Raw genomic sequence first — 24,450 nt, 5'->3', positions numbered from 1 at the left:
CTGACAGACCAATCAGCCCAGAAAAATTCAGATGCACTTCTTCTAGCATCAACCTAATGTAAAACATTTTTCCTTAATTCTCATGTGCAAAAAAATTATTCCTTTATGTGATTTGATGAGCAGGCTTGGAGTAATCAAGCTTCAGCTACAGGAATGATACACTAATTCTTAAGAAAAAAGGAACTAACCTTCAGAAAAGGGTTTAATGAAGTAGTAAGTCAGTATTATGGGAACCACAAAAAAAAAAAAAAGACCACAGAGACCACAGATACCTATATGTCTCTATGTTTGTTTTCTGAAGATGTGATCAAGACTTACCCTAATTCTTACCCTGAAGCAGTAGTTCCCCGCTATCTTTATTACGTTAACAGTGCAGGGGAATCAATCCTATTGCTTTATGCTGGCCTCACACCAAGAAAGGAAGACTGCTTATGCTTGTAAAAGCCTCACAAACTGGCATGAGTAAGGCCTCCCTCCCCTTCAATGGAAGTAGAAAAATCAGATAGGAAAATAAGTATCTTGATAGAAGAAAGGGTTATGTAGGTCTTACCCTTCAATACAAAAGACAAATCTGAGTTGTCTAATATTACACATATGTACAAACACATCAATCAAGAGGATCAGCATCCATAACACATTTACCTACAGACCAGATGCCTGCTTAGTCTTATTCCCCTAAAAAAAAAAAACACACCACCATGCTTTAACATAATCAAAAACTGCACTTCATGTGTAGCTTCTCATTTAACAAAATCCTGCTTTCACTTCATTATGCACCCTTATGTTTTCATGGTCTCTTGTGCTTATTAGAAAGAAATCAGTATGTTGCAGAGAATCCCATCTTCAAAGCAAACAGATACTTCCTTCACCATCCAGCCATTATCATGTAGTTACTTGCACAACAGAAAACAGATCTGGATAACAATCAGGGATCATCTATTGAGAAATAAGCCTTCACATATGTGAAAATCATTAGTTTTAAGAGAAATAGTGTTTCTTCCCAGTCATTTTCCTCTAATGTATGAGAACTCTTACAAACAAGACAACAAATTTTAGATGGAATTCAGTGAACAGTCTTGCTTTCTACTTCTATGAAATATTATCTACTCTGTCCTGTAGCATGGACAAGGCATTAGCAGGATGAGCCCACAGCTGCTAAAATCACTGCAACCTAAAGCTGCAAGATCTTTTCTGGGTCTTGTCAAATGTGATTACTATTAGAACTTAAGAAATGAAGGGAAAAGTAACTTATAAAAGTGAGAGCTTGAGTTTTTTAGTAGCCTTTCCCAGCCCCCTCCAATATCCAGCTATGGAAAGAAGAGTTATTTAGAAACCTGGTCTTCAGACTCCTAAAGGTCCTTGCATACCTTCAGGTCCAAGTGACCCCACTTCATCCAAACCAACTACCCCAGTGCCAGAAAACACTAACAGAAAAAACAGCACCACAGATAAGGGAAAACAGTCACTAATGAATGCTGAAAAGGGAAAGTAAGATGAAACAAAAACACCAGTCCAACTCATTCTCCACTCACAGCTCAAACATATTAGTATTACTTCCTGAAAAAATGGTAATCTAATACTTAGGTTACACAGTCCTGTGTGTACTTAAACCTACAGGTCCAGGTAACACCTATATTCTTTCATTTGTAATTCTATGCAGTAGGTTCAAATCAAAGCAGCTTTTCACATGAAGAGCTGTATATTTTCCATGTCCATACAACTAACTTTCCATGCAGATTATCAAATACCTGGAGTTACGAAAGATTCTATTGGGTAGAAAACACTAAATCTCTTCTACCTAGTATTTCTAAAGATTTATATGATTATTAGACACTGTTCCTTGTGTAACTACTGATTAGCTTGATGTCTGTTTCTAGATTAAGAAAAACAGAAGTTTGAGCAATAAAAAGATTTTAGTACAATAGTGAAATGTATTCTTTCCCTAGGTTTCCTAATTAGCTTCCTTTGCAAATTCCCAGTACTACACAGAAGAGCTGATTACAATTCCAGGCTAACTAGTAATTGAAGCAACTTATTAGCCACAAGACAGCAGAGGAGTATGACAGATGTTTCTCTGAAGGAGAGGTTGATGGTTAGCTAGAACTGAGCTTGTTCACATGGATCAGTTTTCCAGAATACTAGCTTTGTCTGAAAGCATTTGGGCAGATGATAGCTGGGGAGAAAAAAAAAAAAATAGTCTCCTCTCCCATGCAACACACAAGATGTATCTTCAAAGCATCTACAAGTCATCAGCAGTACAGGGCTTGTTCTCATCTCCCCAGCAATTATCTGTACACCTTACTACTATTTAGTATGACTGAAGTACACATGATAGCAATGCTTTGGAGCCCCCAGCAGTAGGCAACTTTGGTTGTAGTCTGAAAAGCTGACAGTGACATGACCCCCATTCCTTGGGAGTAATCAGCATGACATCACTGAAAAGGCACAGACATCCTTTCTTCCACTAACAGTAGCATCAAGATCCAAAAAGCAACACCTTCAAAGTTTCTCAAAGCTTTACAGGCACTGTCTCCTGTAGTTGTGCTCAAGAACTTAAAATACAAGTTTATATAAAACAACTTACATATTGTGTATGCTGAAGAAATTCCTGCAGTGAAGCTAATACCTTTCCTATGGAAGCCATATTGCTACACTTTGTCCTGTTCAGTATAGCAGACACTATTTGAACTCCATTGTTCGCTTGAAGACAGACACACTGATAGGTAATTTATTTTTAATGGCCTAGTCATCAGGTTCTCCTCCTTTCCACAGACAATCTAAGCTTTCCCAATGGTTATTAGAAAAAAGTTTTAGACAGCAACCCAACAAGACCTGTTCATTTCTAGCATATGGGTAAATCTAGTGATCAGATCACAACTCTACTTGAGAGATCCAGAGCAGTTTAGATGCATGATTCCCAGACTATTTCACATCTGTATATCTATCCATATTTAGATACAATGAATAATGGTGCCCATTAATGATCTCAAATTTTTTTTCTCTAAACTCTAATCAGAAGTGGGGGAAGAAAATGTGCCCATGAGAATAAAGGTCATGAAAGTCTTTTGATAAATCGAATAATATTCCCATGCTTAAGAGGTTGTCCTCATAGTCATGCTACCCTAATGAATAGCAAAAATAAGATCACAAAGTCACCAAGTTTTCCAGGTCATCACTCTTCATCCCTACAATACAAAATACAACAGCATATAAAGCTTCCCTGCAGATACTAAGACCCAGTTTGGGAAGTCACGACACTGACTGCAGGCAACCAATTACACTGAAGTTTTGTTCATTTTTTCAGAATACTACACAATACCATGGTAGCACCAACAGGTTTATCCATGCTCATGTTCAGCAGCTCATCCAAACAGTGAGCCATGCAAAAGATCCAGCTGAGCAATCAGAGAAGTGAGAGGGGCCAACTTCTGCTTCTATGCTTATACATTTAGTCAGATTATCATCAAAAGACACTGCCACTGAGGGTCCTTATACTGTAGTACTAGTTTGTTGTTATTTACACATCTATGTATAATACAGGATGATGACTGTCAATTCAGGCACACGAGTTCTGCAGGACACATTCACCGTGTAGCTCCATTTATATCAATGGAATTACTTCACAGCAAAATACTACCCACAGGTTCAGAATTGGGTCCCTCCAATTTCTGCCCTTCCACTACTGTTAAATACAACCCAATGTGATAACCAACTGATAGTTCACAGCCCTCCCTTCTACGGCACTAAAGGATCAGGGGGAAACACACACCCAACATTCCTCAGCTGTAATATCCACTACTCCCCATCTCAGACTTTCCAGGACTTCTCTGGGTCATCCACTTTCCCTTCAGCTTTCCCTCTCACTGCTCTCAACTCAACATCTATGAGATGACAAGAAAGAAATTTGTCCAGCTTAAGAGCTGTACAGTAATATACTTTATGGTGTTTCCAATTTAATAAAACACAAACTGAATCCAAGAATTACACTCAAAGTGATTCTCATGCTCAAAATATTTTCACTTGAAAAAGCTTTATTAAGAAAAGAAAAACCATGAGTATATGTATGCATGTAGTTAAGTCTGTAACGGATAAACATTTGCAGATTACTATGCTATGTTTCTAGAATTCAGCTGAATCAAGCTAGGGATTAGTCTTTTCTATTCCCAGTAGCTCTCTGAAGAGAACAGAAATGATTGATTTTTTTCCCCTCTCAAGTGCATGATTTAGAAAAAAACTTAGCTCTCAAAAACAAGTGAAGACAGTTGTTCGATCACATCTCACCTGCTACTGCATGCCAAGGAGCAGAAGTAGGGGGAAAAGTCACAGAGGGACTGCACAAAGGGGAAAGTGTATCAATATTTAAAGACTCTAAGCTCAACTTGGATCTCGTAAAAATTCATTTTTAACATTAATGGATTTCAGAGGTGGAATATATTAAAGATAATGCTATAAAACTTCACTGGGAGATCCTTCTATTGACAGATTTTAGACTAAGTTGAACAGAAGTAGTAATTTCTGTTAGAGGTGCAACACAGAAAATAAGTATTACTACAGAGATCCAAACTGCAAAATAGTCAATGAGACACCTTAGAATTAGAAGAACCAGTAGCAATTATTTACAAGCCACACCAGAGTTACATTTAAACTTGGGCAAAATTCAGTTCCACATAAAAATGGTGCTAAGAGTACTTGGAAAAAGCAGAATGACTTTGGTTTGAAAACAAAACTGATGTAATATAAAGTGTTTTTGATGTACTAGTTCAGAAGCTTCACAAATATGTGCTCCTGTTTTGGAAAAACACATGTTATCTGAGCTAAAGCACCACAGTCACCTTCAATATTAGATATGCCTTCATGATATACCATGTAATCACCCATTTACTTCACTTCAAATACCAGTAACCATATATCAATGAGGATTTTTTGCTTGTCTGACATGCCATGGTTCTCCATTTGTCTGGGTCGTTTTAATGTTATGAAAACTTCCATTCTTTATGTTTACTGAGAAGCTTCTAATACTGTTGTCTTTGTTTTCAGCTGGATCCTATAACCAAAGTCTACCACACATGAAATTATTGGAACATCTACTAGATGAGGGGGCAGCAGAGAATTAGAACATGCAACACATTTTCCACAAAGCTTTTTTTAATGTAGAAGTGTCTAACTAGAACTTGAATAAACTAAGAATAGATACTCTTTTACCTGCTGCTTTTAGTAAATCTATCCCCTTATTAGTGGCTTAAGGGCACTGCATTACTCAACATGAATCAACCATGGTTATGTTCTGCAGGCTATTTCAAGTATAAAATCCACATTTAACAGTGAAACACTCCAAGAATACTGATGCATGGTACATCTGAAGTAAATTCTCAACTTTGCACAGGGGATGTTGTTTAACAACTACCACTTTTCAAATTCACATCACTCCAAGAGCAGCCATAACCCCCCTTCCTTAGAACCTCTGCCAGAGACATGCACAGCTGAGAGTAAGTTTGTCACCTCCAACTCTGACTAAGTTACAAGACCAGAAAAGCCATGTTCTCACCTTTTTATAATTGTAAAATTTAGGTGACGTTACTTCGAAGAAGTAAAGCCACAAAAATTGAAAAAGCATGAAAAATAAGAACACCAATATTTTATGGTTTTTAGCACTGGTACAGTATTAGCTCACATTTTCAGCTCATGAAAGGGAAACCAGAAGGAATCAGCCACAACTAGGTGTGGAAGATATATTGCTATGCACAGGTGGAACCCCTCTATTGTTTCTTCCCACTCCCCATTCTCCCACCACTACCTTATCACATGCACCAAGCACCACATAATATTAATTCACCAAAGAAAGTGTTTAGCACTGAGTTCTACAAAGTATCTTCAGCTATTCGCAGGAGTGAATCCTGAAGTGTACTGTGATACTACTGATCAACACAGTTGAGACCAAAATCAAGGTGTAAGGCATTCAATTCAATATGAGCCATCAGCAACACTACAATTCCAGCTTAAAAAATTAGGAACAGCTGCTGTGCTATCTGTATTCCACAGATCTCATTCAGCTACATAACTTGAAGTGGCAGGTGGAAAATGACGGTGATAGGGTTTCATTTTTTATCTAGGGATTTTAAAGTATGCCTGATACAAAGTTGATTGTACGCTTTTCTATGTTGGCAGAGGTCAGGCAAAGAAAGAGGAGGGAGGGGTTTCATTCTGTGTCAACCCACGTTTGATCAGGGCTTCTCTTTTTAGTGTGTCCTTAGACTGAGCCATGTGACAAGACATATACAAAATGGCTCATATTACTGATCATGTTATCCTTGACCTCTCATGCTTTATGAGTACGTGTGATGGTTTAGCCCCTGCCAGGGTCTGAGACCATGCGGCCACTACCCCTCCCCCACAAAGGGAGTGAAATACAAAGCCCCGAGACTGAAATAAGGAAAGGTTTAATACAACAATGCAATAGCAACACAACAAACAACAACAATAACAGTAACAGTAATAGTGATAACAATGAACAGAGCAAAATATCTACCAATACAGCAGTGAGAGGACCAGATGTATAAAACCACGCGCCCCGATGTGACGTCCGCATGGTATCTGAATAACCCGGCTAGAGCTCCCCCCCACTGCTGGGGAAACTTAACCCTATCCTGGCTAAACCAGGACAGTATGATTAACTGTTCTTACTTAACGAACAGATTCATCTTAACGACCACCATTTTGTAGAGTCAGAAAGTCTCCCATCCTCACACACTCTTTGAAGACAAATACAAAGTCCCCAAAGGTCTTAAATCAGGCTTCACACCACCACCTATCCAACCAAAGCGCTTTCTGGCATTGAGACAGGAGACTCCATTAATATTTTTATATGTTTTACATGTGAGCAATGACCCCCTTTTACCATCATGGGGTCTATCTGTCAATATACCTTTGATTGGTGTTCACAGTGGAGACTGTTGACAGGAAATCTGCCAACAGTTCAATATAGTAAGAGGACAAATTGTCAATAAAACATAACAGTTTCTCCTTGTCTTAATCAGCATCATGAAGACTAATACAACCTCAAATCTTCCCAGACTGTTAAATCCATTCAGCTTCTCAGTTCATTAACCTGACTTTTTATCTGTGCCCATTTCCTTACTTGTAGTACAGCTGTTTAACAAGTCTAGTTTGTCTAGAAGTTAAAAGCTAACTCTCTGGAGTTAAGACCCAGAGATTAAGTTTTATTTTTTGGGTATCATTGCAAAAATAGACTTCTATATTCAGTTTTCCAGTCATCCACTTCCTGTTTCTCAAGTTGTTAACAAAATACCTCAGAAAAGGAGCACAATGTTTACTTACAAGAAAGTTTAAGAGTTATGAAAATGATTGCTTGCCCTGCTACTCCTCACTTGATTCTAGTCTCCATCTCCTTAACAGCAGAGATGGCTATTCATTCCTGTCCTTCCCCCACCGCCTCAGATGACTCCAATCTGAAACTGGGCAATGGAGTCAAGATTCAGTAAGTGGGTAGGTAGATGTGTCACATTTTCCCTTTCATACCCTCCCTTTGATGGGGAAAGAAGGATTTAGCCTCTAACTTATTTAAGCAATTTATTTCCACAGGGGTCCTGTCTATCACCCCACATGAAATTTTGGCACCCTACAGTATTTGCAAAGCTTGCATGTGGGAAAGCTAGAAGAGATGCTTTGGTCAATGAGATGTTCTTCCAGTTCAGTTCCCACATTACATGACTTTTCCCTCCATACTTCTTGGCTAAAGTTTGGGAAAAAGAATATATAAAAACCTCAAAGTACAGAGAGGAATTAAAATAAGCCTTCAGACATTTTAAAATAGGAGATTCCTTCTATACTTTCTTGGAATACTCTAGTTGATATCTTTCAGCATTTTCTGTACCCTATATTCTTTAGATCTTATTTCTTTCTCCAGTTTAATTTTCTCTCTGGTAGCCATTTTCGCTTCTTAGATATGTGCCAAGATAAGAATAAGGACAGGTTTCACTTTGTTACAATTAGTTTGGCATTTAGTGTATATACTAACGCAGGATTTGTCAACTGAATCTGTCAAATAGGCAGCCGACCCTCTGAAAGGGACTCAAAGGGGGGCAGGTAAGGAGACTGTTGGCATGCATTTCCCAGAACCCACATAGCCAGCCCATCAACTGCAAGCAGATCAAGCTGTAAAGATACAGTCTCACAATGAATTCTTGCTAAAGCAGCATTTTTAACGTCACAGGTTCTACTGAATGAAAACCAGCTGTCATAGGCCTCCATTTTCTCATGTTTCAAGACAAGAATCAAAGATTTGTCTAAAAAGCAGAAAGATCTAACAGGACTTCAAGAATGTCAACTGCATAGATAAAATTAACTAAAACCCCAACTTTACTAAAGCAATGAAAAACATACCAAGTTTTAAAAATAAAAAACAGAAGTCTTTTTGGAGTCTAAAAATCCTACAGTAATATATGTAAGTGTATTCCTTCATACAGCTACATGATATGCACTCCAGGAAGTTTATGTCAGTTTTGTAAACAAGACAGGACCCAGAGCTGGTTCTACATGCAGGCCAGGGCCAAACTGTTCTTCCTGTTGAGGATGGGAAGAGAAGAAATACAAGCTGAGATCTAGGGACATTCTTCTCACCTACTGCTTAAGCCTAGCCTTTCATGACAAACAAGGCAAGTTCATTTGTGCCTCTTACTCAAAGTCCTTGAATCATTCTACCCACACTGCTGTTTGACATCTAAAGGAAAACTCCATGGTTGAAGTGCTTGTCATTAGGGCATACATAGTAAGCCATTCATTATTCATCCTGCCCTCTCATGGTCCTTTCAGGCAATTAACTGAAGTCACAATTCAAAAGCAGGTGCTGAAGCTGTTAGGTACTACTCTGCACCTTTTGTATTATGCTCACTACAGAGGTACCCCAAAAAAAAAAAATATCTCTCACTATACAACTGTATTCAAAACCAGAAGTAGTAAAAAGTTGGCTTCAAATGGCTTGAAGACTATCTTGTCCAACTTCCAGATGTTAATAAACACCAAGCAATGATAGCTCCATTTTCTTTCTCTGATCTAGCAAGAACTTCTGCCCACCTTCAGTTTGCACCCCTTGCTTTAGCCATAGAGAATCTTTATCTAAGTCTTTTGTTACTTCTGAACAGGCATCACAAAAGTGTGTGTTTCTACAAATTTAGAGGAACTACTTTTAATTCAGATTGAAATAAGAGCCTTACTTCTAAGGTCAAAAAACTTCAGAGCTTCAGAATGTGTAAGAATTTTTTTTTAAATGAAAACAAAGCACAACCATTTCCCTTCTTCTGGGTTGAGTGTACCCTACACTGAGGAAAAAAAAAGTTCTCTTATTTCTATAATTCTAACCAACTAATCTTCCTGCCTCAGGAAACAAAGACCACCAGCTGGTTCATTTTCTGCTGAGGTTCTGAATCCTTCTTCAGGTTAAGAGGCCCAGTTAGCCAAGTGTGGCAGAAAGCTCAACAGAAGCACAGTATTTCAATCCCACAAAAAGGAAACAGTTCCCTTAAATAGGGAGCATACAGAAGTGGAAAAATGGAAAAAGATGGTCTGAACAGATGGGAGTCTTCAGCAAGGCGTTTAGATATTTGCTTGAAACAAATCTATATAAGCCAACCTACACACGCTTAATACAGTTAACAGTTTGAAAGAAAAATGAAAGGAAGTCTTCTTATCCCACTACAGTTTTCTGAACAAGTCTCTAACTGCACAGAAACAAAGAAAACTTAACTTCTGCAAGAGAACTAACATGATCTTCATTGTTAGAACTCAGCAGCGAGATGGCTCCCATCAGGGTGCGTTATGCTGCATGGAAACTCGCAATCCAGCCTCTGGAGGCAGATCATCTCCCCTTGGATTCAGTGGGATCTCTTGAGTTCTGTGAAGCTAAAACTGTAGCCTTGAGATGCCACAGCTGCATACAGAGAACTTGAGTCCGAGCTGAAAACACTGTCAAGGCTGCTGTTAACTAAATCACATAGACACAGCTAGCAAATAATGCTTATCAGCTGATCACTTTGCCACAGTAGTATCCCTCTCTTCCAACAGATTTCCAGGTAGCCAGTAACTCCTTTGATACTCAAAGGTACAGATTTTGTAGCTCCCATACAGTCAAGCAGGATGGGTCAACTCTAAATGCAAAAATCAGATGCTGCTTATTATAGATCTTTACATCTGTCCTACAGATACTTCTAATAGCAATCAGATATTCAAGTGATATCAAATGCTGATATTGATGCTCAAACAGGCAAACTGAAAAAAGAGATCTTCTGGGAAAATTCATGTACAGTTGTAAGATTCTTCTAGGTCATTTCTGCACATACCTGAGAAGCACAGCAACCACTTGCAAGCAATTTTTAATCAAATTTTTAGGTCTCAAAAGCTATACATAGGCAAGCTCCCAACACAGTTTGCTCAGGCACAGGTTTGGTTGCAGCATTCAATGCAACACTGAAGACAGTTTACTCAGTTGAAGCGAGTCCTTCAGTTTGTTTTTATTCTTTCTTCAAACATGTTACTCCTATATCTATACCTTAAAGCCTAACTATATTCCTGATGACATACTGCAAGTTTCACCAATTTGCAAAAGAATCAAACCCATGGACATAATTAGTTTCTTGTCTTAAGACTTCAGTTTGACCTGTACAGCTAGTGACTGGAGACCTCGGGAATACATTTTGCACAACCCACCCCTGTTTTAGCACAAATTGTTTATGTTGCAACCCCTAAAGGCAACTGAGAGAAATAAAAGGACAAAGCTCAACACCTTTCCCTTGTTAGAAATATCTCCTTCTGTCAAGAATTACACCAGAATTTGCTAACTTACATCTAGCGAATCTTCATTGACCAGGATGAGAGACATACTCTGTGAAATGAGTCTGCAAGAGTACCCTGCAAGAGAGAAAAACAAGGATTTAATTTTTGGAAGAATATTTAAGGTTTAGCTAAACCTTAGGATAAGCATATATACGTCAGATAGTAGTAACTGCTCGAAAAGTAAACTGTTATCAAGAAGCCCACTGGAAACATTGGTGTATAGAACACACACCAACTTGACAATTTTACTAGCAACATAGGCTGCATTTTATCTGCATTTCCAAATATGTCACCTGACTGTATGAACTAAATACAGCAAACAGAAGCTGTAGCCCTAAAGTAAAATTAAGTATTTTTATACCTAAGCTTTTTTTAGTTTACATGAATGCAGAATTGACTTCAACACATTACAGGAACAGACCTGAATGCACAGTTGCAGCTATGCCACAGGACTGGAAGCACACATATTGAATCCATTGGTGCTACCCAGTCCCCTTAGCCCACAGTTGGGTTACATGAGCATCTCTTACTCCTGAGAGTTTCGTGTGGAAGATCCTGAGCTTCATCAAAAACTACAGACCAATGACACACAGAGCCCGTACCAACTCCTCCAGACATCAGGTAATTGTACTAGATTATTCTTAGTGAAGGACTGTGTCATGAAAGACCAGGAACACGTTGCCACAGTCTGGAGCAGCACTCAAAGCAGTTCTGTATATTTGTCAGGACACCAAAATTCAAAGCAAAGCTTCCCAACAAAAAAAAAAAAAAGCCTCTTATTTTCATAATACTAAAAGCCAGTGACTGCAGTACTGCTTACTGCCACTGAAGCGTCAGCTCCTCTGCCACATGATTGTCCCTGACATGAGACAAAGTCATACCCAGGATATATATACTTGGCATTTACAAAATAAACAGTTTAACTCCAGCTCATATTAATACTAAGAGACAAACGCACACTCGCATCAGGCTGACCCTGTTGCGTTACCCTAAAAGCTCATGCAAGTTCTCTTGGGACTGGCACAGTCCTGTAGCTTCATAAAACAGCGGAAAAGTCATTTATTTGAAGCATATGCCTTTTATTGCTGTTACACAGCAAAAAGAAATACAAGAGAATTATTCTGTATTTCTACTGTGCTTTTGTATAGAAATTAATCACAGCAAGTTTAAGAAACTGCTGTCAAATAAAATGAGGTCTCAGGAAGAGACCTTTCTTAAATGGAGACTAGAGGCTACTGCACTATAACAGTAACATCCCAGTGACGAGCCACTGCAAGGCCAACAGGTTCAAAAGCAGAACAGCACAGTCAGTGTAAAAAGGTGGTCTCTCTCCATGTCTCACAACATCAAGAGAACAACTGAGGCATGAATTTATTCTCTGTGGGATTCTTGGTTCCTTAGGAAGGCCATACAAACTCATCAAATGTAAATAATTTCCTCAGGCTACAGAATTTTTATAATTGGGCTACTTCTGTAGGTATAATCCAGGGTTAACATGTCTGTATGAACAACTTCTGTCAAGAAAGCAGATTACTCATCTTCCTTTGTGGAAAGCATGCTTGTATCACATAGCCCGACCCTTTCAAGCAGCAGGTTTGATTACCTGCAGAAGTTTTGCTTCTCTTGCATTTTCACTTGTGTGGAATATGAGTATCAAGTACACCCTTGCAGATACTTTTTCATCTTGTGGTAATAAGCTAAGGGTTACTGTCTGTTTTTAAAAAACAGTATAGAATGACACTGAACTCACACACATCTGTTGAGAAAAGGATGAGATATATTCTAACGAAGTGCAGCCAAAAACATGAAAGCTTTTCAGATCACCTCTGACACTACCTGTGAACAAGTCTTAGGTGGTAGTACAGAACTAAGCTTCAACAAGTATAGACAAACCACTGACTCGGGGGAAAAAGTCAGTTTGCCATTTTTAAAAGTTACTCCCAGGCTGAAGAAGCACTTCATCACTTTTACTGAGGAGAAAAAGAGAATATTACTAACTTAAGCACTTCCCTGTATGTCAGGGTTATTCTTTCCCCAGGGAATGTCAACAGCCTTGCACAGCAGGCTGTTACAAATTCAGTATAACTAATTAAATGGATTTTCTAGTAGCATTTCATTGGAACAGCAGCTGCAAAAGCAAGCTGTAATTTCTAAACCACTGCTCACTGTTTCATTTTACCTCTTTTGAAACAAGCAAGATGTCACTCAACAAGTGGAGCTGGAAAAAAAAAGCATGGAAAACAGTTGCTCTGCTGTGCATCTTGGAAGCCATGGAGTCAGAAAAACTAATCCTGCAATTGAGATCATTTTGCATCTTGTCATCACATGAAAAAGAGAAAGGGGATCAAGATTGGAATAGGCAGATATAAATCAAGATTAACAACAGTTTATAGATGATCTATATGTTATATGTGATTTCAAGACCATGAACATGTTAACATCTAGTACAAGTAAAAAGCAAAGTAACTGGCAACTCTAAGATGACAAGTGACATCTGTAGTCATATTTTAAAGTTTTATAATAGTTATTACTGGCAGTACTAACATGGCAAGCAAAAATACACTAAGATCAGGGCATATTTTTGTCAATGCTTCTGAACAGAATAATATCAACTGCTGGTTTAAAGCCAGGTATAGATTGTCAATCCACACCTGTAAGCTGATTTCTAGTTCTTTAATTTAAAAGTCCATGAAGCAGATGAATTGGGTACTTCCGGGACTTATTTCCCTTCAAGTGTCCTGGGAGAAAGACTGCTTGAACCAGAGTTCAAGATCATAGCCCACAGGCACATTTGTACTGCAGGCAATACAGAATCCAGCATCTGAGGCAAGAATGATTATCCTCTGTGTTTGAGAGGACACACATGCCCTGCTCAAAATTCATCTAGGGATACAGGCAAGTACGTTGGCATTGCTTCAGTTCCCTCAACAGTTAAAAAAAAAAAAACAAAACAAAACCACAGCTCACAATAGCAGAAGTGTCTTACCTCTTAATTGGGAAGCTACACATTTGGTGGATGGACTGTTAGTTCGATGGGTATGGAATTGGCTGGATGGCTGCATCTAAAGAGTTATAGTGAATGGCTCAATGTCCAACTGGAAACCAGTAATGAGTAGTGTCCCTCAGGGGTCAGTCCTGGGACGAACAGCATTTAGTATCTTCACTGATGACAGACAGTGGGATTAAGTTGACTCTCCACAAGTTTGCAAACACCACCAACACTGAATGGTGCAGTTGAGACACTAGAAGGAAGGGATGCCATCCACACTCATGTAGTTCAACAAGACCAAGTGCAAGTCACACACCTTTGGTGCACCAAACCCATATTAATCAGTATAGACTGGGGGATGAATGGATTGAGAACAACCCTACTGACAAATACCTGGAGATACTGTGGATAAAAAATTGGATGAGAACCCACTTGGAGTACTGCACCCAGCTCTGGGGCCCCCAGCACAAGACGACATCAACCTGTTAGAGCAGGTCCAGAGGAGGGCCACAGAAGTCAGAGGACTGGAACATCTCTCCTATAGCAAAAGGCTGAGAGTTAGGGTTGCTTAGCCTGGAGAAGAGAAGACTCTGAGGAAACCTTTCAATATATAAAGAGGGATTATAAGAAAGACTGAGAAAGACTTTTTACCAAGGCCTGTAGTGGCAAGTCAAGAGGCAATGGTTTTAAAATGAAAGAGTACACAATTAGAGTGGACATAAGGAAAAAAAAAACCACTTCGGATAGGGGCAGTGAGACTGAAACAGGTCGCTAAGAGAACTCTTGGATGCCCCATCATGGGAAATGTTCAAGGTCAGGCTGGACGGGGCTTTGCACAATCTGATCTAGTGAAACATGTCCCTGCCCATGGCAGGAGAATTGGACTAGATCTTCAAAGGTCCCTTGCAAACCAAAGCCTTCTATGATTCTATGACTGGAAGGCAGTGCTCACAGCTATGAATGCATGTTCTGGGTAAGAGCATTTAGCTCAACTGTAGGGATTGATTTCATGTTTGAGGGAAGGATGAAATTCAGTAAACATTACATTTCCATTCCCAGAAAACAATCTGTTACTAAGGAAGTTACTGACTGGAAATACCTCAGTTCTGATTTTGAAAGTCTGCTGAACACCAGGATGGAGGTGAATAGAAATCTACCATGGGTTTTTCTCCCCCCTCACTGAAAGACAAAGAATATCTGGAGTCGGCAGATTGTTTTAAGAGAAGGATGAAGCTACAAGAACACTGTTAAGCCTTCTAGAGTTGTTTGCATATACTGGCTAAGGCCAGTTTCAGCTGATAAAATCTGAAAACCATATGTCATGCTTAAAGATATTTCTGAACTTGGAACTCCTACTTTCTATAAGTAGAGAGTTCAAATCATTGGTCAGTATTAAAGCTTATCAGGAACACCCTCCTCACCTGCAGGACTATCTGCTGGCACATGGCTGAGTGGAAGGCATACAACCACCCCACAGCACGGTCAATCATTATTCTTCAGACAAGTCATGAAAGCAAGAGATAGAGACACACCCAAATTCTTAAGAGCAAAGAATCAAGAAGATGATGGAAGAACAAAGTACTCCAACTTCCTGGGGCAGCTGCCAAGAGCTCAAATATCCCTCAATACATACATATATCCACACAGCAAGCAAGAGTCCATAAGCACAACCTCCACACACAATGAGAAAGTGAAAATACTTTCTACTCCCTAGATAGCATATTTACACCTGAAACAAAGTGTACATGTGGATTACGTTTTAAATTCAATGTTTATTAGAGTTTTAATGGGTAACACACAAAGACTGGAAGGGTGCCACATGTTTGTACTTTCAAGCTAACTTGAACATGAAACCAATGAAGTTCCAGAGTTTTACTACCAAACCGTACATTAAACAAAGTGATAATTTAGAAGTTGTAAAGGAGATGCTTATTCTTTTCCAGTTGCTATTTATAAAAAAGACAGTTTTAAAAGACAAGGTGAAAGTTAGTCTCCTTCACAGTCTTTAGTGTAAGCAGTTGCTGTAAAGCCCATTTATCTGTGTTCATGCTAGCTGCTGTCAGTTAATATATCAACTTGAGGTACTTACACCAAAATCTGTACTTACTTTTTTTTAATTTGTCAAAAGATGATGCTCCCATCCTCTCAAGTTGACTACTGTTTTACAGAAAGCAAAATCCGCAGACAGTGATTGAAAGCTGCTAACTAGCGTTTAAATCAACTGTCTACTTAAGCCATCCACCCTTTTTCTGCTACAACTGTATCAGTTCAGCAAGTTAATTCATCTCTTGATACCAACTTGAACATACAAAGATACATGAAACTTGATTCAGTTTTGTTAAGTAGACAAAAACTCTAGTCAATCAGACTACATTCTGAAATTCCACTAAACCACTCAAGCAGAAAAAAGATTAAAAAACTGACAAAAACAGCAAATGCCCAAAGTTTTGCTGCAGATAATTTAAGTTCAGTTACAGAGCATCACAGTTCTGCCAGGAGCAGCCTGAAATACGCCCAGACCCATCTACATGCAATTCTATATAGAAAAAGCTTTATTAGTCACATTTTTTATATATTTAGAGAATCCTCAAGTCAACATGAGCTTAAGGCTAAAGAAATAGCTCCTTCAACAGAAAGCAACTTATGCTGTTAAAGACCCCCTTAACCTATATGTGTACATCTTAACACATTAATCTGGAAATCTGAATCCAATCGTGGATGGCACTTTACATGGGCACACTAGAGACAGTGGGGATAAGCAGAGTGTTCTAGACTTTAACAAGGTGAATGCATCACTCAGTTCTGCAAGATGTCAGATCACCAGAGTGCCATCTCTGCCTCTGCCTCTTTCCATCTCTGGGCACATTTACCAGTTACAGGCAGAAAAACCAGCAAAAAGAATAAAGAGTGTCATGGCACTATATTGCTAAGGATGCTGTATTTGGGAGATAAATGATGTCATGGCAGGGGTGCTCATATCAGGATCTGTTCCTTTACTAGGTCTTTACTACTTAGTCAAGACATGTATAGTCCCTCTCCTAGGAGGCTACTAGCGTGTGAAGGGCTATGGCATGATGCAGCATGGGCACAGCTCACAAATCAGCATTTCCAAGACAGCAGTGTTCTGTAACAGCACAAGGTAGTACTACCTAGGTTGCCCACCTTGCAAGTATCCACAATGAGAAAAAGGCTGAAGGAATTGGGTTTTGAGTACTACTCATGTGGCATATCCAGTCAAGACTAGCCCTATAGCAGAAATGCTACAGAGCACATATAGTTGCTCCAGGATTGAAATTACAATGTGCACGTCCAGTTCAGCCCAGCCTTACTGCAGAAGTCTTTGTATTTGAGTATTACAAATATACAGATTTTACCAGATATGTTTATGACCTAAAAGGAAAGGTAACCTTTAAGGGATGCTTCTAATAACAAACCTAAACTTAGTGCTAAAAATTCTCCGGTTTTATGCTGCAAAAACAGGTAGTCAAATAAACACTTATGTCTTCAGTAGGTTACCTTTTTATTACATCAGTACCCAGGCACACCTGTCAAATACTTTAATTTGTACTTTTTGTTCACGTCATATTTTTCCATTACTAAGTGCATAGTTTGTAAGTTAAGATGCATCAACAAGTTTGAGACAAGGATATCCATATTGTGCCTTGATAAAACAACCTGTATTAAACTCTACCCATACACTCAACAGCATCAACACACTTCCACTAATAGTCACAATATACAGGACTAAGATGTGAATGGTGGTTTGAACCCAGAAGGAAACTGAGCACCACACAGCTGTTCATTCACTGACCCCTTCCTCCCCAGCACTGGGAAGGAAAAAATGAAGCAAAAGGGCTTGGAAATAGATATAAAGATAGGGAGGGGTGCCTCATCCATTACCATCACAAGCAAAGGACAAACTCATTAGGGGAAGAAAAAGAACATCACTAATTCAAACACTAATGACAACAACACCACCACTTAACAGGCAGAGTGGGACAGTGAGCAGTGTTACCACATCTTAAACACACCTTCCCCCACCCCTCCCTTCTTCCTGAGCTCAGTTTTGTTCCTGGTATCTCCACCTCCTTTCCCCAACAGTGCAGGGGCGGGGCGGCGGGGCTGTTTGGTCAGTCTGCCACTCCTTACTCCAATGGAGAGGGAAGCACTCCCCTGCTCCACGTGTTGTCCCTCTCACAGGAGACAATTCTCCACAAACTGTCTCCATCCTGAGTCCTCCCCAGGGGATGCATTTTTCCCCCAAGATGCTCTGGCATGGGTCACCCCCACATGCTGCAGTCCTCCCAGCACCAAACTACAACAGCAGGGGCTGCTTCTTCCCACAGGGTCCCAGCGTGCTTTGGGTGCAGCTGCTTGCTGCAGTGTGGGGTCCTCCACAGGCCACAGGTGAATACCTGCTCTACTGGCGACCTCCATGGGTGGGAGGGGGGGCAGCCCTGCCATCTCATCACAAGATACACGGAGGGGGTCTCTGCTCTCTGCTCTGACACACCTCCCCTGCTTCCTCTTCCTTCCTTCCACTGACATCGGTGTTTGCATAGGTGTCCTTTCCCATAACTCATCCTCAAAGTCCCCACTCCTCTCAGGTTCCTCTTCTTAAATACGTTATTGCAGAGGCACAGCCACCATCACCAATTGACCCAGCCTTGGCCAGAGGCAGGTATGACTCAGAGCTGGGGGAGCTTTTTGAGAAGCTTCTCACAGGGGCCAACGCTGTAGCCCCCTCCCCCACTACCAAAAACCCTGCCACACAAACCCAGCACAACGTGCCATAAGGTAACACCAGGAGCAGTTACTCAAGCATCCACCTACTTTCATAGACAACCTTTGCAAGAAGTTGTAAGCTGTATGTATTACCATATTCCTATCATATCTAGCACTATTAAAAGTCTAGAAAAGGCAGTCAGTAAGGAAAGAAAAAAGTTGTAAAACAATTTGATGTAATGGACAGTATAACTGAAGGATTACAGTCTGGTTGAGCTCTCCAGTTTCCACCCAAACAGACACCTATATTCACTCCGTTCAAGAATTGCACTTAACCAAGAGCAGAAGTGTTCCTTTTGCCTTAAAAAAACCTGAATATAGCATGACACAGAGCAAAGATTTCACTTCAAGCCCTCTCCCCTCTAAAGCAAAGGCTACCACATGCCTACCTGCTACCAAGGAATCATTCTGTAATATGCAGTGATTTTGGTTAAAAACCCACGCAGCAGATCTAGTACCTAACCTGCTACATATTAGACAAGTTCAGAGTAACCAGATAGATGGATACCTATATTGAGAGCTGTTTCCTGTTTGTCCCCCGTCAGAATCCATATCTTAATTTCTGCCTTCATTAGTGTGGCTATTGTTTCTGGAACACCTGCTTGCAGGCGGTCTTCAATGGCTGTAGCTCCAAGAAGCAGTAAATCCTGGGAAAAAAAAGAATTTGAGGAATTGTTTTCTTTAGATAAACCTCTGTTTGGAACACAGTCAAAAAGGAATTAAAGACAGCAAGTTGTGCCTCATTGCTAATACAGCATTTTGACAAGCAATATACACTACAGTAGATTTCTGGTGTGGCTATTCTACTTCCTCTGCATACAATTCACATTTGAAGAGGTACAGAACGGAACAGTGTTTCTAATCAGAAAGATGGCAATATTTCAAGAGGAATTAATTGAAGTTATACAACTCCAAAGCTCTCCTATGGATGAACATATATACTAAAGCATTCACTAATCACCATAGCAACATGATGAGTGGTCACAGTTTATAAATTTCTTAAAACTCACAAAAGAAAAGTCACCTGGCATCACATCATTTCAACTAATTTCCCTCCCATAAAACATACATACAGGATGGGATACAATCACTCAAAGCAAAAATTATTGCAGCTATTTATGGATATAATCACTACATTTATGTAATACAATTGGTATGAACATTAATCAATCCAAGTATCTCTAGTCTACATACGGATGTCTGCCAGAAAAGCACGTCTCATACAACAAATTTAATACTACAGAATTAGCCATATTCTTATGCAATTCTAAAGCAATTGCGTGGAGAGATTTGGCCACGTTACAGAAAGAAGTCAGGCAGACAAAAATACGTAAGAAATAAACCTTGTCAGAAGGCACAATCTACTCAGCAGATTTTAACTGTAACAGCATTTTAACGATTCCTTAGACATACAAAGATGTTCAGTTTAAAGGACTGATACAAATTGAGTCTAGTTATACTGCATTCCCAGGAATTACACAGAAAAAGTAACCACTTCTACTCTTTGTAGGGACTATAATTATTCAGAACAAATGAATACAGATGAAGTGTACAGGAGCAGTCAGGAGAACTGTTCAGCCTGGAGAAGACAAGGCTCCAGGGAGACCTTATTGGGGCCTTTCTATATAGAAAAGGGGCATTTAAGAAAGATGGAGAGGGACTGTACACCAAGGCCTGCAGTGGCAGGACAACAGGCAATGGTTTTAAACTGAAAGAGGGTTGATTTTGATTGGATATGAAGAAGGAATTTTTCACGATGAGGGTGGTGAGACACTGGAACAGGTTACCCAAAGAAGCTGTAGATGCCCTATCACTGGAAATGTTTAAGGTCAGGTTGGACAGCATTTTCAGCAACCTGATCTAGTGGAAAAAGGGTCGCTGCCTATGGCAGATGGGTTGGAACTAGATGATCTTTAAAGATCCCTTCCAATCCAAACATCCTGTGATTCTATGAAGAGGGCATTAGAGCAGCTCCTGCTTGTACACATCTATGCATACATAAAGAACAGAATTATTTGTACAGGTGTGTAAGCTGGCATTAGTTACAGGTCTTTACAAAGTCTAGGTTTTGTAATGAGATATTCAGTTGTTAAAAGGTAGTAGAATCAACTCACGTAAATCATTTGCTTTAGTACCCTATAGCCTCCCGATGAACATTAGTCCTATCCATGCTAACAACATTAGAAGGTTACAAATGCAGTCCAAGTGTCCAATTGTAGATTGTCTTTTCTTCCCAAAAATCACTTGTTAAGTAGTTAAATATGAAAGGAATTGGCATGGCAGAGCTACCCAGAGGAGTTACTATTGCACCTGCTGAAGCTGTCTTAGTACACAGGTGGGGAAGGAAGCCAGTTCAAGTTTGTCTCCATGTGTGCACCTATATACTATGATCCAGTGATCTCACTCAGACTGACAAAGGAGCAATCTGGCTCTCATTTGAGCCCTTAGGTGAGAAGCCTGTTAAAATACATTATATTTTCTGTTACAGCCACAAGCCAGTTTATTATCTAGAAAGAAGTGCCTACAGACCAGAGAATTTAACCTGGGAAATACCAGCTTTAAGGAGAAAAAAAAAGTTTCAACTGCAATTACCTGCTCCTTGGTATGACCAGCAAGCAAACATTAACAGGAAAGGAATACAGTCGCTATTGCCTACCAATTGTCATGGTGCAGACCCCCCTGGGTCACATTGCAGTGTCAGAGCCAGCCAGTGTTGTATTATTGTCTCAGTTACAACTGCAGTGAGCAGGGACTATCTAGCACTTTCTTGTCCTTTATACAAGTGCAGTGAGTTGGGATGATTAGGCACCCCCTAACCAAGACCAAAACTCCTGCTGCCTGGGAACTGTATCTAACTCCTACAGTCTGGATCATAGCCTGCTCTGGAAAATACCAGAATTACCTGACAAGAATTGTCACCAAAATGAAAAATTATTGACTCAAGTCAATCATCTGGCCATCCTAAAATAGCAATCATGAGACCCTCTGAGCTCTCTGGGACTGCAGCAGGGTGTGACCCAGTATCTCCCTCTGAGTTAGGACACCTCTCAGTGTAGGTGGATTTAGAAGAACAGATTTTGAAGACTTCCAAGTTTGTCCACTGATATACGCCAAAGAGAAAGGGTTCAAACATTGTCTGCTGACTAAGGATAACAATGAGTAATTCACTACAACTGGATTTTGTAAGGTTTCAACAATCATTTAGTACCAATAATTTACTACCACAGGTTAACCTCTACACCTCTGTGTGCACATGTGTTAGTGCATGCATTTGATTTAGGAAACTTGATAGCATTGATTATAACAAATTTTATTAAGTCACCCTTATAATTAGCTGATGATTAAGTATTGTTAAAAATCATTCAACCTAAACCTGCAGTTTACCATAATACTGTTAATAAATCTTAAATTGCTGCTACCTCAACTGCATAGTATCCATAATCACTCCTTCCCTGACAAGTGAGCTTAATAACTTACAAGATATTTGCCTTAATCTTTATGGGACTAAGATTGCATCCAGCTGCCCCTAGACACCTCTCTGAGAAGGAGGATAGAAAGCAAGGGGGTCCAGTCTTGTGACTTAACAGGAGGGTCTCCCTTAGTTTTTTTACATCTTTGCTCTCTGTATATATCATTTTAGACTTGATTTAACTTGGTTTCCCCTTTGTATGTTTCTTTTATGTAGTAACAAAGTTCAATAGCAAGGTCCACTCTATTAAGTCACACTTTTACAAATTAACACTAAAATCACTTTCACAAATACCTTTGACAATGACTCTTTAAGTGCTCTAGAACACTCATCCACAACATATGACACTAAGTCCAAAACTCCAATTCTACAATGCACTCATGGGTCCCCTTTTTTCAAGATACTAAATTGTGAAAAGAGGCAGAAGGTAGATAGCCAAAAGTGATTTAAGGTTTGAGAACACATTTTAAAGTAAGAGAATCAAGCCATGTTTGTTTTTTACCTCAGTGAAAGCAGAAGAGCATGAGAGCACAGTGCAGAAAGCATGCAAACCTACAAAAATCAATTATTAGATAACCACACTGCTACTTACCAACCAACACAAGAGACAACCTAAGGCATTAGTTTGAAATGCAAGACCCAATCTTCAGCTATTAAGGAGTTCTTGGAGTTTTTCTGTTACCCTATGAAAGTTAGCTCCCATCCTAGTCTCAGCCTCCTTCCCTCTTCTGCCCTAACGCAACTAATAGTGCTGCAGCACTTAAGGTGCATTGTTAATTAAATAAGAAATTCAAGTTCAAAGAGAGTTTTAAAGAAACCACTAAATAAAATGAGAGTGAAATAACTGGAGTAAGGCAAAAGAGGATGAACAGGTATAGGTGAGAAGTGTGACTACCAGCATTTCAGAAACCAGCAAGACCAAGTATCAAAGAAACACTGGCCCCTAGTGTTGACATTTTAACACTTCATTCAGTGTGGGATTACAGAGTTTCAAACCAGTTCTCTGGTACCTACTTTCCCCTTCCACATTTATGAGTTCTGCAATTTCCACGGAGAGCAGTTTTTGACATTTTTTCAGTCCCTGCAACTACAGGCCTTGGTGAGCACTTCGTTTTGCCTAAGTGTCTACAACATCCTTCAGAAAACCTGAACTGTGACTGCTATACAAAAAAGAACAAGTTTCTCTTCATATACTAGCACATGTGAACTTGGTTCAACAGAACGATTTTATATGTTTTCTTTATCAAGTTACATCAACCTTACACAAGATAGCAAAATTAAAAGCATGTGAGAAAAGAGTTTAAGTAGCAATGGCCTTTTATACATAAGTTTGTCTCAGATATATGAATTAGAACTTCAGAGTTCCATGGACTGAACAGGTTGCCAACTCAGAATACCTTTTCAGCTTCTCATGAATGAAATTAACAGGTTTCTTTACTGTACAAAGACCAAATTCCATGGGAGACAGACACATAAGGGATCTGTGTCCGATCATCAAAAAAGCGTGTGTCTTACCTTTTCAATGATTTCATAGCATTCCTCCAGCTTCTGAGTTCTGTCTTTCAGAACTGTACTGGTTTCATTGTAGACATTCAGCCACTCTCTGTAAGAGTTCTCTGACAGATCTGCATAAGCAATGCACAAAGTCCTCAGACCTACAAAACAGAAGACAGCCATTACACACAGTAAAATTACACTGAGTATCAGCAAATCATTAATGCCGTAACAAATGCTAAATTCTAACCCTCTCACTGGAACAACAGGAGTTTAACTCGTGCTGTTAAACTCTGGATTCCAGAAAGTCTCCCTGCACGTTTCTAAAGCATTTGGGTTTTCACAAACATAAAACTAATGTCTAGCTCATTTAGGTTACTAATGTTGGTGCAAATCAGGTACTTTGTCATCTGAGTTTTATACTGGTAAAAATACCTCTAACTCCAATGTAATTGAGGTATTCTGGGCAATACAACTCACGCCCTTTCCCTTTATCATGGGCACACAGAGCCCCATCTTTTCCTTCCAAATTCCAATTCATACAGGAACAGCACACAAACTTCCTTAGGCTTCAAGTTATCCTAGGGTTGTTAATTTGCTGATTACACACCACTTAATTTATCTTCATAACCATCTTATTGGCACTGCAAAGCTCAGAATGCAGAACACACTGCAAATAATTTGATAAATTGAATTCTCATGACATGCTATTTCTCTTACCTTCTGTTGCGAAGTACTCAAGATGGCACAGTGTTTGTTCCATATACTGGGAATCTTTTGAAAGCCTCTCAAAAATTACATTATCCTATTAAAACCAAATTCATTACAACAGAGTAAGTCTACATATTAAGTTTCCATTTGCATATTT

General features: G+C 39.5%; 1 protein-coding gene across 3 annotated transcripts in view; it reads right to left on the bottom strand.

Moving 5' to 3' along the window:
• ATP8A2 (ATPase phospholipid transporting 8A2) overlaps nucleotides 1-24,450 on the bottom strand; it is a 353,217-nt gene that overhangs the window by 231,794 nt on the left and 96,973 nt on the right. For all 3 annotated transcript variants that reach the window (XR_012622101.1, XM_074815984.1, XM_074815985.1), the window contains 4 exons: nucleotides 24,303-24,387; nucleotides 23,604-23,743; nucleotides 19,128-19,266; nucleotides 10,856-10,920 (listed from right to left, as the gene is read on the bottom strand). Coding sequence is in view for 2 of the 3 variants with exons in the window: in XM_074815984.1 (XP_074672085.1) it covers nucleotides 10,856-10,920; nucleotides 19,128-19,266; nucleotides 23,604-23,743; nucleotides 24,303-24,387 (429 nt within the window). In the remaining variant the exon portion in view is untranslated. The remainder of the gene's footprint in view (nucleotides 1-10,855; nucleotides 10,921-19,127; nucleotides 19,267-23,603; nucleotides 23,744-24,302; nucleotides 24,388-24,450) is intronic.

This window comes from Strix aluco, chromosome 2 (assembly GCF_031877795.1).
Source record: "Strix aluco isolate bStrAlu1 chromosome 2, bStrAlu1.hap1, whole genome shotgun sequence".
NCBI classification, from domain to species: domain Eukaryota; kingdom Metazoa; phylum Chordata; class Aves; order Strigiformes; family Strigidae; genus Strix; species Strix aluco.
Note: the sequence above shows the minus strand (reverse complement) of the source record. Positions and strands in the feature narration are given on the sequence as shown.